General features: G+C 44.1%; 1 protein-coding gene and 1 non-coding gene across 2 annotated transcripts in view; both read right to left on the minus strand.

Annotated features, from left to right (window-relative positions):
- Positions 1-609: 609 nt before the first annotated feature.
- Positions 610-23,716, minus strand: part of GLDC (glycine decarboxylase) — a 139,835-nt gene continuing 116,728 nt past the window's right edge. The window contains exons 20-24 of the mRNA XM_063913997.1: positions 14,406-14,517; positions 6,266-6,361; positions 5,671-5,843; positions 5,069-5,149; positions 610-2,178 (exon numbers count right to left, since the gene is read on the minus strand). Of these exons, the coding sequence (XP_063770067.1) occupies positions 2,035-2,178; positions 5,069-5,149; positions 5,671-5,843; positions 6,266-6,361; positions 14,406-14,517 (606 nt within the window). The 3' untranslated portion in view covers positions 610-2,034. The remainder of the gene's footprint in view (positions 2,179-5,068; positions 5,150-5,670; positions 5,844-6,265; positions 6,362-14,405; positions 14,518-23,716) is intronic.
- Positions 20,017-20,135, minus strand: LOC134935926 (5S ribosomal RNA). Its single transcript, XR_010180425.1, has one exon. It is a non-coding gene; the product is annotated as a 5S ribosomal RNA (ribosomal RNA).

Raw genomic sequence — 23,716 nt, forward strand, 5'->3', positions numbered from 1 at the left:
TCTAACCCAGAGACCTCTACAGCACAACTCCTGCGTACTATTGGGAAACCCTTGCTGGTTTATCCAGGATTCTGCACCATCTGATCACTAGTTTGTAATTACTATATTTGATTGTTACTTCGGAGACTTGTTAAGATTAGGAATGTGCAGTTTTATGTCAAATTATGTAAAAGTCATATGACATACCCAGTTCAACTTTATCAGCACCCAATAATATGCTTTTTGCACCTTAAGCAAGAATGGCACCCACATTGTATATGAAAGTTTAATACTTGGCCATAAATGATGGCCTCCCATACATTAATACAAACACCACTAAGGCATAAACTCAGCTTTACATTGCAAGACCTGGGGGGTAATGCCAAGTTGATCGCAGCAGGATTTTTGATAGCAATTGGCCAAAACCATGTGCACTGCAGGGGAGGCAGATATAATATGTGCAGAGAGAGTTCGATTTGGGTGGGTTATTTTGTTTCTGTGCAGGGTAAATACTGGCTGCTTTATTTTTACACTGCATTTTAGATTGCAGATTGAACACACCCCACCCAAATCTAACTCTCTCTGCACATGTTATATCTGCCTCCCCTGCAGTGCACATGGTTTTGCCCAATTGCTAACAAAAATCCTGCTGCGATCAACTTGGAATTACCCCCCTGGATCCCACACCCTTATTACTAGGACCATGAAAAAAATTTATTTGGGATGCTAAAATATTAAAAACAATGAAACAAGTAAAAAGGACACTACCATGGCATGCTAATGCAGGACATTGAGATGGTATCATTTATTAAATGGATGCAATATGAGAAATATGTCTGATACCTGGATTGTCTAATGGTATTTTGCAAAAACTACTAGCATTTAGCTAGCTCAGTTTTCAAAACCTCTTACTTTTCTACAGGATCTTAAACATAGGCTACAAAACATTGCATTCACACAACAGAAAGTAAAGTTAGGAAAAACAAAAAAACAAAACAAAAAAGCCCTTACATGTTTGGGAGGATCCATGAGAAGAAAGTTTGTGTTTATAGCGGTGTGCACCACCACTTGTGTACGAGTTCTAAGATGTAAGAACAATAAACTACCAAAACACTGGACATTTACATAAAATACATTAGACACAGTAAATAAGCCTGTAAAGCAATAAAAACTATTTATAAAAAAAAACACACACCCCACCACAACAACAACAACAAAATATTGGAATATTAGGAAAAGACTAAGACCTACCAACTTGACTTAATGCACAGAACATCAAGTACAAAAACATCAAATAGAGAGGAGTAAAAATCAAAAGTAGTAGTATTTGTTAGTTATACAGGCACCACCTTAAACCTGGCATCACCACACCTGTCATTTTAATTTAACTACCAAAACTGGTTGTGTAGCTGGCAGTCCTTCTCAGCATGCCGCACAGCTGATAAAGATCAAAAATGTTCTGTAAAGGCACTATACAGGACCTGAGGTCACACCAAAATGTGTGTCAAGGCCGGGAAACCAACTCTAAATTTCCCCCCATGTAGTACAGTCTGTTACTCCACCCTCCTGTCATTTTCTGTTATTTTCAGCCCCCACTTGCACTCAAATTCGTTCTGTAATGACATGTGGGTGGAGTTAAGTCGCTCCTGTATAAATGAACAAATAATGAAACGGCAATTGCAGAGTGTACATTTATTGCATTTGAAGTATTTAAAGTGCAATAAATTATAGCTCACAATCACCATTACATATTAAAAATGACTGAATGAATTGTAAAATTAACATATTTGTGCCAATTTTTTTCATTTGCGTCACTAGGGCAAATCGCCTAATTTGCCTTTTCTGCACTTTATTGCACAAATAAGCTAGATTTCTGTTTTAAGTGGCTTTGCTTCTGCCCAATGATTGTTTTTACAAGTTCTCTTAGTAGCAAGTTGTAATAGTATTAAAAAATATAAATTTACAACATGTATAAAAACTCTTCAATCCGCAGGAACCATTTGCTGCTGCTACCAAGGCTGATTGGCAGTCATGTTCAAAATGGAGTTTGTAACTTTACGAAGAGGCTCTTTTCTGTTCTGTGAAAGGAGATTCGTACACCTCCATGGGAGGACAAGAGCAGACCAAATGTTGGTCACCGTAGAGGTCATCAATCCGCGCAATTGTGGGCCAGAATTTGCTCTCCGGTTTCACAAAAGGCTGGAATAAACGGGAAAGCACACTTTAGCAAGTCTATATATAGAACATTTTATTCCATTTACATTATAGACTACTTATGTAACATAAGGATATCCCTCTCCTTGAAACCACACATTCAGTACCTCTTGCAATCCTGCCTTTTCCATCCAGGATCAGATCCTTCCTCACCTTGGATGCTACCAAGACCCTCATCCATTCATTGATCTTCAGATTGGACTACTATAATCTCCTCTTATCTGGCCTCCCTGACCAACGCCTCTCTCCACTATAATCTATCCTCAATGCGCTATTGCCCAGCTTATCTTCCTCTCCAAATACACTACGTCCCCTCTTACAAGCCCTTCACTGGCTCTCCTTCCCCTTCAATTCAAGATTCTCACATTCACAAAGCCCTCACTCATTCCTCAACCTTTTACATCTCTAACCTTAACTCCCTTTACACTCCCACCTACCCTCTTCGCTGCCATGTCTCCTGCCAATTTATTACTTCCTCCCACTCCTACTGCCAAGATTTTACATGTGCTGCTCCCTATCTCTGGAATTTTCTCTCCCTATCAGACTCTCCACCTGTTCCAACAGGCCATAAAGACGCACTTCATCAAACCCAGCCATCTCTCATCCAAACAGTGTTCCATGCTCACAGTCTACCCCTTCTGTGTCACGCATCTGTCTGCACATCCCCTTTACATTGTAAGCTCTTACAAGCAGGGCCTTCTCTACCCATCTGCTTTTCCTTCTCTTACTACGATTATCTTCTACTCCATACAACGGCACCTAACCTTCGGTTTCTACAACCCTGATACTTATTTCAGTGTCTTTCCAGCTGAAGCAGAAATGTTTATATACCATGTACTTGTCCTATATTGTCTTGTACTGTGAGTTGCTGTGTTCTTGTTTTGCTCATCAGTTTATGTACTATGTAAGGGGCTGCAGAACCCTTGTGGCACCATATACAAGAATGATAATAATAATAATGATAATAATAATAATAATGTTCCATGACCACACAGGCAAGAGTGGAGAAGTTGCCTATAGCAACAAAACAACTACTTATCATTGTATAGATTTTAATTGATAAATGTTTCCTCAAAAGTTGATTGGTTGCTACGGGCAACTTCTTCACTGGCCCACTCCTAGATACATCAACTCCTTAATGCTTAGAAGTGACTACATTTATTATTTGTATTGAAATATATTTGTGTACACTAACCAGTACAGGCGGACATAGACCCCTATTGACCAATCTGCTTTTAAATCTCAGCTGTACGTGGCCCATGAGCCGACAGTAAATAGGAAGTCATTTTTATACTTTACTAAAAATGCCCTGTGCCTGGTCTCCTGTACTCAGCATTGGCTGCACAATGACATGGCAGGAGGGAGGGATTATAATATGGGGGTAAAGGAAACCGTGACAAATAATCTTATTTTCCATTTCCATAGACAATGCCCTAATCCATACGTGCACTATATTGTATATAAATTAGACTTAATGCAACGTATTTAGAGTGGCAGTTCCTTTTTCTTCTAAAGCACAACATACGTCAAGAAGATACAGTGTAATATAATATAGTATGACTGTTCTATGTAATCCAGTTGCTCACATTTTGCCAGGGTAGTCTAAACTGTGCTGGGGTTATATTTATAATTTCCATAGAAAAGTCCCATCTCTTTAATCGATTCATGGAAACTGAAGATTAAAGAGTATGAGGGCTCATTCACACATGGGAAAATGGGAAGAGAAGAAGAATGTGATGGAAAATGCATTTAATGAATTCCTAGACTATTGAATTGTTAGCACATGAGAGATAGGTTGTGACGTGTTCTAAAATGTTTAAACATTCTAAAAACACAATGGTGGACAGATCAGTTTACGTATTTGACCTTTGATTTTTATTTTTTTTAATTCTTATTGCATTTACCAATGTGTAAAAAGCTCCCCGTTTTCTGTACGAGACCACAGTCTACAAAAGCAGAATTATAAATGGTCTGAAATGATTGTGTAGCATCCCACTCCAAAGTGCCTGTAATGCAAGTGTGTCATCCTAGTGTGCACTTTTTTTCTGTATACACTTTTATTACCACTTTAATATGGTGTACTTTGTGGGGGTTTTTTTGTTTTTTTTTAAATCAATCAACCATCATCTAAAAGGATTATTACACTACACATTAATTCATACACCACTTCTTGAACACCTATCTAAGAAATGCACACTACATTGTAGTGTTCTGTCTTGGGTTCACTGCAGATTCCTTCTGAAACTATATTATTACATAAATATGTGTGTGTGTACATAATCAGTAGCATTGTCTAGGTTATGGCGACGAGAAAGTGTTGGGTGGTGTGAATTGAAGGACAAACAGTCAATAGGTCGACAGAGAAAAGGTGGACACTTGTTACTTTAACCCTAACCCTCCCCCTAGTGCCAAATCTCACAGTCCTTGGTGCTCATCTGTCCCATCCCGCAGACTAGCCGTCTGCCAAATGCTCAACCCTAACCACCACCTCCAGCAGCCTAACCCTAAAAATCATGGGGGATATGTTATAGGGTCAGAGTTTGCAGTGGTCCGGGATTTCGCAGAGACTGCCTGTAATTTTAAATCTGTGAGTCATTAACCAGGGAAAACCAGGTTGCTTTTGCCTTGTAAATGATTGCTTCAAAATTCCGGACAATCTCGGCCAAAATTCCGGACACTATTACATTTCCCTCAATGTGTTGACCTTTTTTAGGTCAACCTTTTGACCCTGTCAACCCAAGTCCTTGTCGACTATTTAATTGTTGACCTTTTCACCATGTTGGGTTATTTAGCCTGTCTGTCTATGTACAATCTACCATCTTGTCAGACTACCAGTAAATTATCTCAGTATTACATACAGTAAAGTAGCCCTTACCAAGGGGAATGCAGCCACTTCTCTGGAGTATGGGCGATCCCAAGTAGAAGATGCAATGCAAGTCAATGTGTGTGGGGACATCTGAAAAGATCATAGATTAAAAGTGAGTGGATACGTATTCAGAATTGTGCACGTATAACAAATAATCAGCAGGGAACATACATGTGTCTCCGTGTGCAACAATGAGAATTGACAATATTAATGATGACCATTTACTCATGTTCTGTAGCGTAACCAACACAATAATAATAATAATATTATACACTAGTTGAAATGGAGCAGTTAGGGATAACAGCAAAGCAGACATTCTAACCTTAACGTGGTAGGAAAACCATACAGGCTGTATACAGAGAAGGTCATGGTATGAGCCTTATAACCTGGTAGGGTGACTTGTTCCCTTCCCCATAATTTGAGAGTCTCCCAGACATTGCAGACACATCGGAAGAATTGTTACTCGAAAGGTTACGGTTTTTCGGACTCAGTCAAGATAAGCCGATAACACAAAACTGGCTGATCATGTATCTGCTTTGTAAAGCCACAGCTTTAGTTTTCTTATTAGAAGTTCACCCAACGTTTGTAGTCCTCTGAAGCTTCCCCTTTACCTTTAGAGGATTAATCCTGGAGTCCATTCTACCTTCCTCAACATCAGCGATTTCCTGTCTTATACTAATCATGGCATCACAGAAACGGTCCAGCTCAGCCTTGTCTTCAGACTCTGTAGGCTCAATCATAAGAGTACCTGCCACGGGCCAGGACATGGTAGGAGCATGGAAACCTACGGAAGTCACAATACCATTATGAGTGAGGGTTCCTTACAGATGTTGAAAGTGGGCAACAAAAATTAGAACATTTAATCCTAAAAAACACAATTGTCACGCACTAAAAAAAAAAAAAAAAAAGTCAGAATCCAATTTCTGGGGGTTTAAGGTACTGAAACATTAGTGAGGCTCTAGTTTACATTGTTTCAAAGCTCTTCTAGACAAAAAAAACCTACAGTAAAGGAGATTTTACCACTTCCATGAAATCACAGTGATAAAGACATGGAGGAGACCAGCCCAGCAGCACTATATACAGCAAGTTCTGACAATCAGATAGATCAAAGGTGAACAAGGTCATAAGTTAGCATCAGAAAGTTGGTCTTATTTCCTTCATATGCAATTTGTGTACAGGAGAGTATGGCAGGAGCTATTAAGTTACCATAGTCTTGCAGTCTTTTTGCAATATCTGCAGCCTCTATGTTTGCAGACTTCTTAAACGGTCTCACGTCAAGGATGAATTCATGAGCTACACGGCCTGGAAGAAATATTTAAAAAGTTTGGCAAAATATATTAAATTATTCTTGAAGTTAACACAAAACAATTTGGTTATTTTTGTTATTAAAAGGCTTTAGTTGCACAATATACGCAGTTATAAATCTTTTGTCCAGTGTCCCCCTATGTGTATGGGGAGGCACTTGATATCCTGGCTGTCAGGATCCCGGCGCTCTGCATACCAGAGCTGAGATAGACAACTATTCTCCCTCTTGGGGCATCCACGACACCCCTGGAGGAAGAATAAATAGCGTGTCGCAACACCGTGCCCGCAAGGGGCTCTTTTGTGCTCGCCCTGCTGCCGGCATTCCGGCGCCGGTATGCTGGGCGCAGGGATCCCAAGTGCCAGTATATCGTAGTACACTGCGACTGACTAGGATGAACTTGCCTGTAAAGGCTGCTTGCAGGCAAGTCGATGATTATGTATGCATGTGTTTACATTTATATTTAATGTAGGACTGACATGGGAGGGAAGACTTTGGTGCACTTGGTCAGCTTCAAGTCTACTGCAATATATGCAACATTCCCTGTTTTCACTAAGTAACGGATTTAATGTAATGCACAAAGTGAAATCGTATTAGTATTAGAATTTGGTCACACTCCTCATGCACCCTAGTGTATGTGTGTGTTTTTTTTTTATTTGTTTTTTTTTAAACTTTGGTCGAGAACACTCCACACTTCATAATAGAATAATACTTATATTAGAGCCATCAGACCCCTCTATAAAACGAGTATTTGGAAGGCATGCTGTTCCTTGTAGTGCCAATGGGAGATCCTGGGGGTGGCTCCCGGGTAAGTTAGCTCTCCTTCTGGATGTGTTTTAATAATAGCCTTTATCATGAGGCCTACTGTAGACAAATTACATGGCCTATGTGGGCACTGCTATTATGTAGTGTTAGGACTGCTGATATCGGAGAAGCCGTGAAGTGGCTCAGCAGCTAAACACGCGTTTGCAAAAATTCTCTGAATTTCTATTACCAGATAGGTTCAGGTATGGTTACAGGTAATTTTTAGTGTGCTGGGGGATACCCAGGGGTGGGGATTTGCACCCCAACCCCCTCTCTGTTTGTTGTTTGTCTGTGACCCCTCCCCCTTTCTAGCACCTGATATATAATTATCTCCAGGAATGACCGAGCAACTGCCATTTTTTGTCTCCCTCTATAAAACTGGCCTCCCTTTGAGGTCTTTTTAGTCATGAGCTTCAATAGAAGGTTTAACCTTGAGAAAGACTGCAGTAGCGTTTGAAATGCATCGGTGGTAGAGTGGTATGAACATTTAGAACAATGCCCGGGATCACTGTCTGTTGTACAATCTATGCCAATTTACAATCTGAGGCCGGTATAGCCTTTTTTGCACATTTATGTACCTCGATACAGCTGTAAATAAAAGTTTTATGTACTGTATACTAATTGACGTGCTGTGGTAATCTAAGGAGAATTGAAGGAAAGATACTGCTACGTGCCTAAAGTTAAGAATATTTTCAGTAAGCAGATGACTAACGGGGGACGGGATATCTTTTCTCTGCTCTGATCATCTATTTTGGTACCTTTTTCCTTCTGTGGTTTCATATGCTGGACACATAAGGGGATAATCAATTAGAACTATTTATAGTGTTTTACTTATACAGTGCCTATTTTTGTTTGTATCTAATAAGCCTTGCACCCACTGAGACTAACCACATGAAGGAATACTTCTGATCAGAAAGAAAAAAAAGTTTACAGACAGGATCATCGCAATCTATTTCAGTGGACTGACATCCATAAGAGTATCGGATGGGTATACTCTGTATCAATCTATGTTTGGAGGAAACTGAACACCTCTAGGCTTGTTTTTTTTTTTTATTAAGGTTTTGCACACAGGAATGCCATAGGGACACCTATTATCAAGCGGCTGCTGGTTTTCATGAGCGCCTTGGGACTTCACTTTTTCTTCTGATATAGCATATTTAATACCCTTCATATCTTCACTAGGCCCATTGAGAGCTTACAGTGACCATAATTTGAAGAATCATGGGTCATTATAAAAAAAAAAAAAAAAAAACCTGTACTGTTATATGCACATACGAGAATGCCAAATGGATGGTTCACAGTGAAAAGGAGAACCAAGTCCATGAGAATCAATTTTGAGAAAATGATCTTAGTTGAAGAACTGTGATTAATAAACCATTGACTTAATTATTTTTACTGCTTCAGTAACGTAATACCATAAGTTATACTGTTTAATAAAATAATAGGATGCCTCTCAAACTGAGATTTTTCACACCTACACAATAGGAATTAGATTCTAACACCTTTCCACAAGCCTGCTTTGTCCTGGAATAATTGTTTTTTCTGCTGCTGATTTAGTCAAATTTATTTTATTTATCACTTGTTTCAAATATACCCATTGGATTAAAGAGCAGCAATACAGGGCCGTAACTAGGTGTGTGCCGATGGTGCCTTGCCCACAGCGCAAGTGCAGTGAAGGCGCACCACGCACCATATGGCAGCACACCCCTACCTACGGTTGTTTTGGTCAGTGACGGAGTACTGAAATTTCTGCTGTTCGCCGGTGCCTGCCTTTGTAAGCGACGGGGAGCACGCCATTTGGTGTTACCCGTCGTGTGGTAATTCTGGCTGTGAGCTCCGCCGCCACCTCTGAAGTGGAGAAGGAGCGCTCCTTCAGCCACCTAGCCCTGTATAGGAGCCGCCGCTGCCTCTACTGATGCCGCCAGGGTGACCCGCCGCCGCCACCTCTGAAGTGGAGAGAGAGAGCGCTCCTTCAGCCGCCTGGTCCCGTATAGGAGCCGCCGCTGCCTCTACTGTGACACCCGCCGCAGCCTGAGCACTGGAGAGGGGACTATGAGCGTCAGTAAATAAGTGTCTGCGCCTGGTAGTCCTGGATGCCGCATCGCCCCAACAGGTGACTTGAGACACACACACACACACACACACACACACACACACACACTATCACTCACTCTCATTCTCTGTTGCTGTAATATATAACAAAGGGTGACTCTGCTGCTGTAATGTGTAAAACGTGACTCTGCTGCTGTAATGTGTAAAACGGGACTCTGCTGCTGTAATGTGTAAAATGGTACTCTACGTGCCGTACTGTGTAAAAGGGATCTCTGCCTGTCTTACTGTGTAAAAGGGAGCTATGTGGACACGCCCCTTCCCCATAAAGCCACGCTCCTATATTTTGGCACACGCCTACGGCGCGCATTGGCCCAGTTTTATATTTGGGGGGAGGGGGCGCCGATGCTGTTTTTTGCACACAGCTCTAAAATGTCTAGTTACGGCACTGCAGCAATAGGTTATAGCAATAACAATTATAGCGATTACATCCAAGATGGTGCTGCAGATGGCTGCCTCAGAGCTAAGCAGCTCATCCAAAATACCAGTTTCCCTCGTTTTTTCCCTGCCCTCGTCTACCCCACCGGTGCCCAAATACAGCAGGGAAGCCCTCCAAAGTTGGAGCGCTCCCGCGGTGCTTACCCCACGTTCAGACCAGTCAGTGGGCGGATCAGCGGCCCTTGCTGCCCTGTGTGGCAGGGATGCAGACTAGGTGGACGCCAAAGTGGATGACCAAGAGCCTGGGCGGCGGCTGGCGGGGCGGATCGGCGGCCCCAGAAAGAGAATGACGGCAGCCCTCATGTCGGCCCTAGTAGAAGGACCTGGGCTCAGAGGAGAGGCTGTCGCGCAGGCACCCTAGTGAGGTGGGAGTGGCGAGGGCATCGGTCTGCACTTCACGCCATCCTGCTCTCGAACGTGCGCTCACTGGCAAACAAGTTTGACGAACTGTCCCTCCTTCTGGGCAGTGCAGGGTCAGGCATTACAGGGTCTTCCGTCCTCTGCTTTATGGAGACGTGGCTGGACGACCATATTGCGACAACCCGATGTCTCTGCCGGGCTTCGGTCTCTTCAGGGCCGTTCGCTCCAAGGTTCCCTCAGGAAAAACGAAGGGTGGTGGCAACTGCTTCTACATCAACAACAGATGGTGCACCAATGTCACAATCCTAGGCAAATCATGTAGCCCTCACCTGAAGATGCTAAGTATCAACTGCAACCCCTTCTATTTTCCCTGGGAATTTGCCTCAATTGTTTTTGTGGGAGTGTACATCCCCCCCCCCCTCGTTTGCGCGAACGAAGCCCTGCACCATCTGGCCATATGCATTTTCGACATAGAAAAAAAACACCCACACTCTCTGCTTATAGTGCTGGGTGACTTCAACAGAACTAACCTGAGCAAGGAGCTATCTAAGTACCACTAGGGAAGGGCAGTGCACCACTTGACCACTGCTACACTACCCTGCACCGTGCTGCACTCAGACTATATGACCACTGCCTCGTCCACCTACTCCCTACATATTGTCAAAGTCGAAAAATATTGCAGTACACACATCACGTACAAACTACACACAGATGTCCTCCGCGCATGTACTTGTTCTGCTGTGCGTGCGCATATTCGCAATTTGCGTATGGTCGCTCCCGCGGTCCTGCGCATTAGCGCGTGGTATGGGTATTTACGGTAGAGTTTGTGAACGCATGGAAAGCTATCAAAACACATTACATATTTAATCCAAATAGTGCACAATGTACACATAGCCTCCCTGCACCACATCAGAAAATAACAGCAGTTTAAATGGTTTCAGAACAAAGGGATTCACCTTTACAGAATAGGAGGGGACAGAACAAGGTTATAAGGTGGTGTTTGGTATCCAGCTGTAGGGTATTTTAAGGGTAACATTCCGGTGTTGGTTTGAGAAAGATTGCATGTTCCTGCGGATAGTTATGTGCAGGAGCAGAATATAGATAAACTGAATTTACTGTACATTATGTATGCGGCGGGAATCCAGAGGAGACCACCCACCAGAGCAGTTGGGAAAGACATCGCCTACCTATTCAAACAGACCTATGACCTCTCCTGTACTGTAAATGTGCATCCCTGTGTCCAATGGACAAAGATTACAGTATCTATTGTATTGCTTTTGGAAGAATTGTATAAAGAGAGCCTGCTGCAGGCCTGGTCAGACACAACACTTACAACGTTATCTATCAGATGACGGAGGACCGGACCGGGTAGCGCCAGCGAATCCACTCACGTATGTAACATTGACTGTAGACATTTACTCTGTTATATTATATTGTATTGTTTGTATTGTAACCCCCTTTCAGCAATAATACGCTGTGGTGTCGGAACCCAGCGGTTTAATTATAATCTGGTGTTGTGTCTTCATTGCCCTGCTAAGGTTTAAAGTGTATTATCATTGCATTGCATAGCTGTTAAGGGTTTACAGTGTATCTCTGGGTGTGTACGCGCTGTGTGTACTTTGTACCGTCAGCGCGGCGTTTGTACGCTAAGTCCGTACACAGCACGGGACTTTGTACGCCAATAGCGTACAAAGTACGTAGAGTGTGTATTAAGTACAGCGGCCGCAGCGGCTCCATGGTAAAGTGTATTTAAGGTGTGTTTAAGGTATAGCTTTCATTCCTAAGGATAAATCAGCATTATCACTATATACAGAAGCTGAGAGCGGTTAAGCCTGTCCTCAAAACTGTTAAGAAATGGACCAATGAAGCCAAGATGAAGCTCCAGGCCTGCTTCGACTACACGGAATGGGGGGGGGGGGGGGTGTCTTCGAAGCCTCGGCAACGGACCTGAACAACATGACAGACACGGTCACATCCTACATCAGCTACAATGAGGACATGTGTGTACCTACCAAGACAACATTTACAACAAGCAGTTCTGGTTCAATGCCCAGCTCAGGCAACTTCGTCGGGCCAAAGAGGAGGCCTATAGGAGCAGTGACGGGCACTATACAACCGAACTAGGAACTCTGACTAAAGAAATCAGGCGGTTCTTGGACAAGCTGACAAATGATCTCTCCACCAATGACCCCGTATCTCTATGGAAAGGAATGCAATCCATAACCAACTACAAGGAAACATCGAAGTCCACCACCATGCACAAAGACCTAGCAGACGAGCTGAACCACTTTTATTGCAGGTTCGCAAAAGAAGTCCCCTGCGACCCAAACAATCACCTCTACTATGCCCCGAACACTGATGGCCAACTCCAGGCACTGCAAGTTGCCCAAGAAGAGGTGGAGGCGCTGTTCAAAATGGCCAAACCCAGGAAAGCTCCGGGGCCTGACGGAGTGTCACCATCTGCCGAGAGCTTGTGCAAGTCAGCTCGCCGCCATATTCACCAAGATCTTCAACAAACCGCTGGAGCTACAGAAAGTCCCTTCCTGCCTCAAAAGGTCCACTATCGTCCTGGTCCCCAATAAACCCTCTATCACGAAGCTGAACGACTACAGGCAGATAGCACTGACGTCTGTGGTCATGAAAACTGCGACTGGATCCTCTACAGTTCGCCTATCGATCGAATCGGTGTGTTGAGGATGCATTCAACCTGGGCCTACACTACATTCTACAGCACCTAGACATTCCCGGTACCTACGAGAGGGTCCTGTTTGTCGATTTCAGCTCAGCCTTCAATACAATCGTCCCCAGCATCCTCCACCCCAAATTATTTCGCCTAGGAGTCCCAAAAACTATCTGTTCCTGGATAGTAGACTTCCTGACAGATAGGGCACCGGTGGTGAACGTGGGGGAATTCACCTCTCAAGCGCGGTCCATTAGTACAGGGGCCCCTCTGGGCTGTGTCCTCTCACCCCTGCTCTTCTACCAGTACACAAATGACTGCACCTCAGAGACGCAATTGGTAAATATCAAATTCGCCAACGACACCACCGTCATCAGCCTCAAGGACGGGGATGAATCGGCCTATAGACGGGAAGTAAACTGGTTGGCCCAGTGGTGCAGCCACAACAACCTTGAGCTCAACCCCCTCAAAACTGTCGAGATGATAGTGGACTTCAGGAAGAAGTCAGCTAGTGCACCTCCGCTAACGATTGCTGACAGTGTGGCATCGCTAGTGGACTCCTTCAAGTTCTAGGGACCACAATCTTCCGGTACCTTAAATGGGGGTCCAACGCTGACGTCACTGTCGGGAAAGCGCAGCAGAGGTTGTTCTTCCTCAGGCAACTAAGAAAGTTCAACATCTCCCAGAAGCTTTTGCTCCTCTTCTACGCCGCGATTGTAGAGTCGGAACTGTGCTCCTCGACGCTGGTATGGTACAGCTCCACCAGCGCGAGGGACAGATGTAGGCTACAAAAGGTGGTCAGAACCGCAGAGAAGATTATCCGGGCCGACCTTCCCTCAGTCCAGGACCCGTACCTGTCCAGAGCTTAAAAGCAGGCTTAAAAGCAGGCAACGAAGATAGTAAAGGACCAGCTACACCCCAGCCACAGCATGTTTGACTTGCTTCCTTCAGGTGGGAGTTACGTGGCCATCCCCGCTGGGTGTACCAGAAGCCTCAAAAGTTTTTCCCCCCCAAGCGGTCCGCCTGCTGAACTGCTGATTTCCTGAACAATCACTGACTAGACTTACAAGTAACTCACCCGTGTTCCTACGGTATACGTATCTGTATGACTTTACTTGCCCCTCCCCACCTGCTTATCTGTTACCTACTTGGCTGTTGTATAGCAAACCAAAGACTAATTCCTAGTATACGCAACTATATTGGCCAATAAAGCAGATTCTGATTTCCCCTGCACCATGACAGTGTTCGTACGAAATAGACAAAAGAAAAAACAAAAAGGGCTTTAACTATGAACACTTCAATTATCAATCCAGTACTATTTATTTTGGTTTCACCTCTATATAAAAAGGATCCTTAATGCCTATGTACCAAGCACTAAAATCCAAAGGATTTCACTGTTCATATAAGCTTCTCACTCTATCCCAAGGGTTCTCGACAACAGTTCATGTTTTGTGGATTTTTTTAATCATGCACAGGTGAGGTCATCTATTTTGTTGGGTCAGTAATTATCCCACCTGGTTCCACAGACAGAAATTTTCAAAATATGACCTATTGGTAAAACTTATGGGTTGAGATTGAGAACCAGAGCACTAGGTTTTTGACTTTTGCTTCAGACTTGACAGTGTGAAACAGCATATAAATCTCAGACTTGCCTCTAGAACCTCTGTATAGGATTTTGTAGTACGTTTCCAGTCTCTTTGTCATGTAATTTGCATTCAATATTGCAATTTCTGTAGCATGCTTGAGCCCCTTTGCACCCATCATCTGTGAGACAGAATGTAAACAGTCAAAATTCATGTAAATGTTTGAGGTCCACAGTGTACATTTAAAGTTGCTTTTAATGCTTAAATTCCTTGCCCATATAACAAGAATCCCTGCAATAAAATTAAACGGTTATTTATAAGTGAATAATAATAAATACTACATTATTTTCAGTACGACCTATACATCACAAGTAAAATTTTTCACCAGGACCCAAAAATAATAATAATAATAATAATAATATATAAATACATACATACATATACACATATACATACACACACACACACACACAAGAAATCCCTGCACTCTCACAAATACTACAGCCAACAGCTGGGGTGCCAATCAGAGTCCCGCCCTTTTTGGGGCGGGGCCCATAGTACAATACAGGTTATCCCACACTAATGGGAAAAGATAGCACTCTCCAGACTTAGCATCCAATAAATCAAAATAGTAAATTTTAATGTAAGGGTAATCTCACAGTTCCAAAGTGGTTTCAAAAACGATTTCCAACGTTTCGGTCCCCAGCGGGACCTTTTTCAAGGAATATACAGTCCAGTCAGCAGGGTCAACATTACAGCATATATCAGCATGGCAGGAAACGTTGGAAATAGTTTTTGAAACCACTTTGGAACTGTGAGATTACCCTTACATTAAAATTTACTATTTTGACTTATTGGATGCTAAGTCTGGAGAGTGCTATCTTTTCCCATTAGTGTGGGATAACATATACATATACACACATTTATATATATATATATATATATATATATATATATATATATATATATATATATATATATATATATATATATATATATATATATATATATATATATATATATAAATGTCCAAAGCCATCCATATATATATATATATATATATATATATATATATATATATATATATATATATATATATATATATATATATATATATATATATATATATATATATATATAAATGTCCAAAGCCATCCATATTGACTTTTCAAATCAAACTAATTTTTTGGGTGCTTGCTCAGAATACTATAAAGCACAGGTTCTCAAACTCAATCCCCACACGGTTCATGTTTTGCAGGTCTCCTCACAGAATCAAAAGTGAAATAATTAGCTGCACCTGTGGACTTTTTAAAATGTGTCAGTGAGTAATTAATACACCTGTGCACCTGCTGGGTTACCTGCAAAACATGCACTGTGTGGGCTCCCGAGGACCGAGTTTGAGAACCCCTGCTATAGAGTAAAGATGTGTCACGGTTCGTAAACGGTTACCATAGCATATTGCAATATGTTAATTACTAGTCAAGTATTATAAATTGCAATAAAGCTAAAGGAAGAGGGGGGCTGCCATGACCAAACTGCAGTACAGAGAGCAGAATACCACAGGACTTTTATAAAAAAAAAGTAAAAGTAAAAAAAAAAAAAAAATTCTACTCCAAAACATTTTAATGTCTAGGAAATCAGGATTTTGGTACTTACCGATAAATCCCTTTCTCCGATTCCACAGGGGCCACTGGAGTGTAGTTACAATGGGGAGATAGTAGGTGGTATTGGTAGCTGGCACTTTAAAAATTCTCACACTGTGGCTAGCTCCTCCCCTACTATCTCCCCTCCAAGCCAGTCTACGTTAAACTGTGCCCGAGGAGAGCTGTAATAAACAAACCGTAAGGTAGAGGAGGTTAACGACGCCCTGTAAACCAGGCGAACACAAACTAAACCTGGAACAGAACCTGACAAAAAACCAGGCTAGCCTGAACCCAACAAGCAGTCATATGGTGATCTGCAATCGTTAATCAAACAAAAATCAGGAGAAACAGCGCTGGGCGGGCGTCCAGTGGCCCCTGTGGAATCGGAGAAAGGGATTTATCGGTAAGTACCAAAATCCTGATTTCTCCTTCATCCACTAGGGGCCACTGGAGTGTAGTTACAATGGGGACGTCCCAGAGCTCCCAAAAAACGGGTGGGAAAGCGCTGAGAGTCCTGTAAAAACTGCTCGGCCAAACAGTGATGCAGAGGCCGTAAAAGTGTCAAACTTGTAGAATTTGACAAAACGAATGTCGGTTTGACCAAGTAGCCGCCCGACAAAATATTCATGGAGACCCCGCGGGCGGCTGCCCACGAAGGTCTTACAATGCGCGTAAAGCGCGCTGAATTGGAAAACGGAGGTTCCCTAGTAACCGCCAAGAAGACTGTCTGATGATCAGATGTATCCAACTGTCCAGCATATGCTGGGGCCCCGGCTATTTAGTACGGGAGCATCGTCCAGAGCAAAGAAGAAAAAACACTTCATCGAATAGCCTGAGACCTCTGTAGAGAGAGTTGACGAGCCCTGACAACATTCAGAGAGGATTGAAAACCACTAGTGTCAGATTTATATGAAAAATGGACCTCCCCTCTGGAAGAAACGACCGCTGAGGCCGAAGCCGAGCCCGGGGAGTTGCCAATAGAGTACTCCCTGAACAAGAGGCCGAACTTACGGCCGCTAGGCTAATCTCATTTGGAAGAAAAGCGAAAAAGGCAGAGACCTAAAATTCCGGTCAGTGTGGTTTGAAGCGCAGCGGAGCAAAAAACCTCCCAGAGAAACCAAAGATGAATGGTAACTGGAAGAAGGGGGAAAAACCCCCTTTTATCTTCATTATGTTCCATAAAGTTTTCCCAAAGTGGCAAAAGCGAGAAGAGGTAATAGACTTCTGAAATCGGAGCCCAGTAGGCCTAACCGAACTAGGGAACTCCTCCCTTCTGAGGTCTCGTGAACAGTCACACGGGTAACCGAAACCAGTGTAAAATTGAACAAGGAGAAAAAAAAAAAAAGGAGCCTGTTGAAGTAGACAGTCCCGTCGAGGTAGGAGCCAAGGCTCCTCTACTGACAACAGGCGTATCTGTATCTTCAAGTCATGCGTGGCCCAACCAGCGCCACCGAGAGGACTAGCACGCATAATCCCCTCCTGTGTTACTGAACATGAAGTAGAAATAGAAAAGGAGGCAGGATAGAATAACCAGAAAACTCCCCGGAGCCCTGAGGGCCTCCACGGCTACTGCCGTCCGAGAGTAATAAAGGGTTAAAGAGTCAGTCAGAACGCCCTGAGGTCGATCCGAAATCTCCGCCCACAGCGGACCAGCTGACAAAACTCCGGGGCATGTTCCCTCACCCAGGAGTCTGACCTGGTGGCTTGATCTGGAAACAAGATTGTTGTCCCCCGTTCCGAGAGGAATGGAGGCGACCACTCATTACGTCGCAACTTGACTGAAGAAATAGAGTCTCTGGTGCCGAGGAATGAAAAAACCTCTGACGGACCGTGTTGAGAAACGTCTATGCGGAGCATAAATTGGATCTGTGTCGAATCAGAAGCTCGTGGATCCTCCGGATATTCAGAAGCCACCTAATGTACAGAGTGGGATAGTAGCAGTAAATTGTCCCATTAGGGAACCAACGTCACCCACTGCCCTTGAAAAAGAGTTATTCTGTTATCTTCCTAAACTCTGTGGGAGCGGAAGAGAGAAGAGTAAAGGACTTACAGTGAAAATGAGAATCCTGTTAAGGGGGAATCTGAGAAAAGCCTGTCCAACGGAAATCAGTAAACAGGCATCTCTGAAGACAAGGGACACGTAAAACTCCCTTTCTTGTTTAAACTAGCAATCACAGACTAAAAGGATTGTAAGGCCAGAATAGGCCTGTCCGAGCCACTTGGCTTCGGAACGTGAAAAGAAAACAAAGGCCTGAGAACTGTCCTAATTCAAATGATATGTGTAAAACAGGGATCAACACCCTTTGCGGTTAGAAACCTATGGAGCGCAGCCTGCAGTATGACTCTCTTGTCATCGTAAATCAGCCGACCCATGCCGAGGGACTCCTGAGACGGTTGTAACCGCCCAAGCCTTCTCCCATCGACCTGCGCCTACCCTGGGACCCTGCAGGTGTAATGGGTGTATAGGATGACATAAAATCAGACTGGACTGAGGATGTTGAACCTCTGCTTCAGCCTTTTTACCCTGAGAACCCCTGGCGACGAAGATATCACCCGTGTGGAGTCAAAAACCTGAAAGGGCACGAAACAATCTAAAGGGAAGACCAGTAAAGGTCTGTCTTGGAGCTGGGGCCGTAGTAGGAGAAATCAAAGTGGACCTACCTCCATTGGTTCAAGAAATCCTGCAGAAAGTTCCTTCCCCAGAACCATCTGCCCCGTAGGATTTCATGTTTACTTGTCACTGTCGCAGCCCCAGAGGTCGTCGGGTTAAGACAGCCCAAGCGAAGATGCAGGGTCCGAGTCTGTAGACATGGAGACCTCCAAGGAACATAAAGCAGAATCGTGATTCTGACCTGTATCAAAGTATCAATTGATCCTGATGCGAAGCATCCTGTAACCTAGAGGACAATTGTTCCCCAACCTACCTGCTCCGGATACGGTAGAACCATGCTGCCGCATATGTCGATGGATCCCTGAGCAAGGTTGCCTCAGGAAAACGGCGGCTTGATGGACCGGCGATACACCGAGGTGTATACCCTAGAGAGGTTCTGATACCATCTCCTGCCATCTGCGGGGAAAAGATAGGAAAACAAACCCTGTTTGATACCTGATATTGTGTATTCGGGTGTCTGTCGGCCGCCTACCGGAGCCTGCCCAGCTCATCCGAAACTGAACCAGTCGCTGTCATTTTCGTCAATGGCGTGGAACCCTGATGGACTTGACGTGTCCTCCTCCTTTACCTGCAGTATCAGATGAACTGCTGTATTATGTACCTGTATATTCTGAGACACTGGTTCAGATCCACAGAAAACAGACATCAGTAATGCATGGAATGTTAGCAAAGTTTCTTTTTGGAAAGGTGTGTTTGGTCCCGCTGTGATTTGATCCTGTGACCTTGGAAACCAAAGTCCAAGGGCTTACCTGATGAGCTATTGTCTGGTTAATAGTGACATTACCTGCATCATTGATCAAACAGGGGTGTGCAGGTGCGTGGAGGGCGAAGCAGATGGCTCCGCCGCATACTTCACACCTAAGAGGGAATTCTTCGACTATCCCAGGAGAGACAAACGAAAGGAGAAAAGGTGGGTTAAATAAACAGAGCCCTACGTAAGGTCTGCACTATAATGTGTAGTGACCGATACGATTAAAATAAACTTTCTGGAGCAGCGGAGACCTGAACCAGCAACGCTGCGCTGTGGGACAGGAGTCTTAGCCCTAGGCTATAGGAGTTCTCCTTAAAGTTTTGTTTGGATTCAAACCCCTGTTCAGATACCCGCTACTAGCGTACTGAGCCGCAGCGCTATTTGTCTGATGCCTTACACGCATTCCACAATTACAAATAGCATTAGTAACTAGTGACAACAAGGAATAATAAAGGGAAGGCAACACCCCGCCCTGTATTTAGTGTACCGCTAATTAAGGTGCACCAGATGTTTCTCTGAGGTTCCGCTGGCTTTTCAAAATGGTGACCAGCCTGTGAGAAAGATGGGGGAAAATGTTATGTGCAAGATGTTGTTATTAGAAAACATTGCGGAAGTAGCCTACAGCACCTGGTATTCCCAGGCGGTCTCCCATCCAAGTACTAACCGGGCCTGACCCTGCTTAGTTTCCGAGATCAGACGAGATCGGGCGTGTTCAGGGTGGTGTGGCCGTAGGCTTTTATCCCCTATATCTGGTATTTTATGGATTTATCTATATACATACCTACACGCACTTAAATATATATATCTATATATATACATGCACAAACATAACTATATATGTATATATACACACACACCGTAGGTAAATAAATACTGCACAGTAGATCCTTTTAATTATTATTGAGCTGAGTCCCAGCTACTGTAATAGAGCAGGTTCCCTGATTTGCAAGTAGGAAAATGCTGGGTAGAGGACTCTACTGCAGGAGGAATGTATCTATATTTCAGCAGCCTGAAGTATCGAAAAGTTACAAATCCCAGAGCTGTTGCCTAGCGACGGGGAGACCTGGGAGCCCGCTGAGTAAAGCGGGTTAACTGTTAATATACCTGGGACTTTATTTGTATTTGTCTCTGAGTATGCAAGATTAGCCCACTGGGCTATAGGAGACACTGCAAATATGAAGCCAGGTCTGTGCAGGGAGGAAATGGCCGCCAGAGTGAAACTCCTCTGGGCTATGCGATAAAATCTATATAGTGGATAACTGGATTAGTGCTGAGCCACTCTGACTATATCACATTCTCCTCAGCACCATGTGCATTAAACTCACATAAATGCCTATTACACTATAACAGTGGCCGGGGAGCGGAGAATACTGAGCCCGCTGTACAGAGCAGGAGTTAGCTCCGCCCCCCGGCTATGGCGCCTTATTGCAAAACTAAGCGGGAAGCGAGCTGTACCCTCCGCTGGGCCTGCGAGTCACCGCCGGGGAGCGCTGAGCGCTGAGCCCGCTATACAGCGCTAGTAGAGCCCTGTATCTGCTAGCCGCCGCCGGGGAGTGTTGCGCTGAACAGAGCGCGAGTCGCCGCCTGGGAGCAGGGAGCGCTGAGCTCGCTCTACAGAGCGGGACTTAGCTCCGCCCCCTCCGTACAAGGCGCCAAATTTAAACATTGCTTTGCGCTCGAGCGGGATCCCTGTGCCGGCTCTGTGAGTCGCGCTGAGTGGGTGCGGGGGGTGCGGGGAGCTGGGGGAGCAGAGGGTTATCAGAATGACACACACCCGTTTTTCAGTCAGGGTTGTATAAACACATACTCAGCCTCCCCCAATCATCCTGTCTGTTTCTCCATGAGGAGGACAGGTAAGGATACAATAAAGTACATTACAGCCCCAGAGAGCCCTTCTGGAGTGGGTTGTACAACAATAAACAGATTGCTCTAAAAACATACATAGCCACCACAAATAAAGTATACTTCACTCACCACTGTGTTCTTGGTGGATCGGCCCCGACACACGCCGCACGCAGCGGCGTCCAGCCGGAATCTTCTGTGGTGGGGTGGTCCCGACACAAGCCGCACGCAGCGGTGTCCGACCATTTTTGATACTCACCGCTGCCATGCTGCCGGAATCTTCTGCTGGATGGAGTGGCCGCGACACGCGCCGCACGCAGCGGTGTCCGCCAACTCAGGAGAGCTCAGTGTCTCCCTCAGCCGGGGCCCATCCCTAGCCGCACGCAGCTGCGATGGGACCCCGCCGGCAGCTCCCACGGTGCAGACTGGCAGTGGCAGAGCTGCCAGTCTGTGAGTGTGTGTAAGAAAAATAAAATAATAAAGAAAAAAGAAGAAAATTCTTCAGCTAAACCCAAGTGAACCAGCTACCTCGGGCACTTAACTAAGACTGGCTTGGAGGGGAGATAGTAGGGGAGGAGCTAGCCACAGTGTGAGAATTTTTAAAGTGCCAGCTACCAATACCACCTACTATCTCCCCATTGTAACTACACTCCAGTGGCCCCTAGTGGATGAAGGAGAAATGGGGGGAAAAAATGTTTGCTGGGAAGAGCACTGAAAAAGCAAACCGATCACTACTGACTCCGTTTTGCAGTATCAAGCTCTGTATCATGGTAATGCCACATGTAGTCATTTTTTTTTGAAAAGCAAGGAGACTGCTGGAGTGTTCTACTGCAACAGGCATTGTGGTAAAGTGCAATTCTAACAAAGAATGCATATGAAATGTTACATATCCTTATTGTGTGATAGTCTCATTGAAGAAATAAGCTAGGGTGACAAGCTACATACAGTATTTTACAAGTTACACATACATTTGTGAGCTCAAAGTTAAATAATTATACATTTAATTTACAAGAACAGATCCTTCATTCTAGTTTTCTTATACCTATCCACATCTCTCCCATGGTTATTAAATATGCAGTTTGTTTGTCCTCTATGGTAGTGGTTCCAAAACTGGGTGCTGCAGGGCATTTTAAGGGGTCCCACAGTTTGGTGGTCCAGCACCAAAAAAAATAAATAAATAAGGGTTAAACCAGAGCTGGTGGGTGGCAAACATAAAATGTGAACAACCAAAAACACAACTGTTTACCACCACATAACGGAACCCAAGTATAACAAGTAAGCACAATTTGCTTAATTTCATAATAAAACACAAGAAATGTAGGCCTAGGGGTGCGGTGTAAAAAATGCTGACATTCTAGTTCGCTGTCATTCAAGAAAGTGTGATAACCACTGCTCTATGGGATGTAGTTACTGGGTCAATAACAACATTGTTGACATTGTTAGAATGTCAGGGGTAGGCTGCAGGATGTGAGAAGTAGGCTTAGACACTAGAGGGATGTTAGTATTAGGGTTAGTTATAGGGGGACTGTACTTATCGGAACACTTGCACATCAGAGAACTTTGGAAGAACAGATGGTCAAGTGACCACTGGACTAAGATGTCGCTGCTTCTGCTGGAACCAGGGTACTGACCACAGGGAACAAATGTCAACATGATCAGGTAAACATTATGTTGACATACCATACCTAACCTCTATACCTCCCAACAGTCCCTGATTTAGATGGTATTCCCATTGCATGAACACCAATATAGTGGTGTTGAATTCTCTGGTTACCTTCAACATTGTGCAAGCTATCCAAGAAACCATGGGACCTTTAATGTAAAGACAGGCAGAAAAAATCACTGCCTCTATTTCAGACCAATTACAAGAAATATTTAAACAAGTAACCAAGAATGAACAGTGCCAAGTTGGGGTGGACTGCTTATGTTTCAAGATTATTGTGGAAGTGGTGATTGTCAGTCGTAAATAAGAATTTACTCACCGGTAATTCTATTTCTCGTAGTCCGTAGTGGATGCTGGGACTCCGTAAGGACCATGGGGAATAGCAGCTCCGCAGGAGACTGGGCACAACTATAAAGAAAGCTTTAGGTCTAACTGGTGTGCACTGGCTCCTCCCACTATGACCCTCCTCCAGACTTCAGTTAGGATACTGTGCCCGGAAGAGCTGACACAATAGGGAAGGATTTTGAATCCCGGGTAAGACTCATACCAGCCACACCAATCACACCGTATAACTCGTGATACAATACCCAGTTAACAGTATGATAACAACTAAGCCTCTCAACAGATGGCTCAACAATAACCCTTTAGTTAAGCAATAACTATATACAAGTATTGCAGACAATCCGCACTTGGGATGGGCGCCCAGCATCCACTACGGACTACGAGAAATAGAATTACCGGTGAGTAAATTCTTATTTTCTCTGACGTCCTAAGTGGATGCTGGGACTCCGTAAGGACCATGGGGATTAT

The sequence above is a fragment of the Pseudophryne corroboree genome, chromosome 1, assembly GCF_028390025.1.
Source record: "Pseudophryne corroboree isolate aPseCor3 chromosome 1, aPseCor3.hap2, whole genome shotgun sequence".
NCBI classification, from domain to species: Eukaryota; Metazoa; Chordata; class Amphibia; order Anura; family Myobatrachidae; genus Pseudophryne; species Pseudophryne corroboree.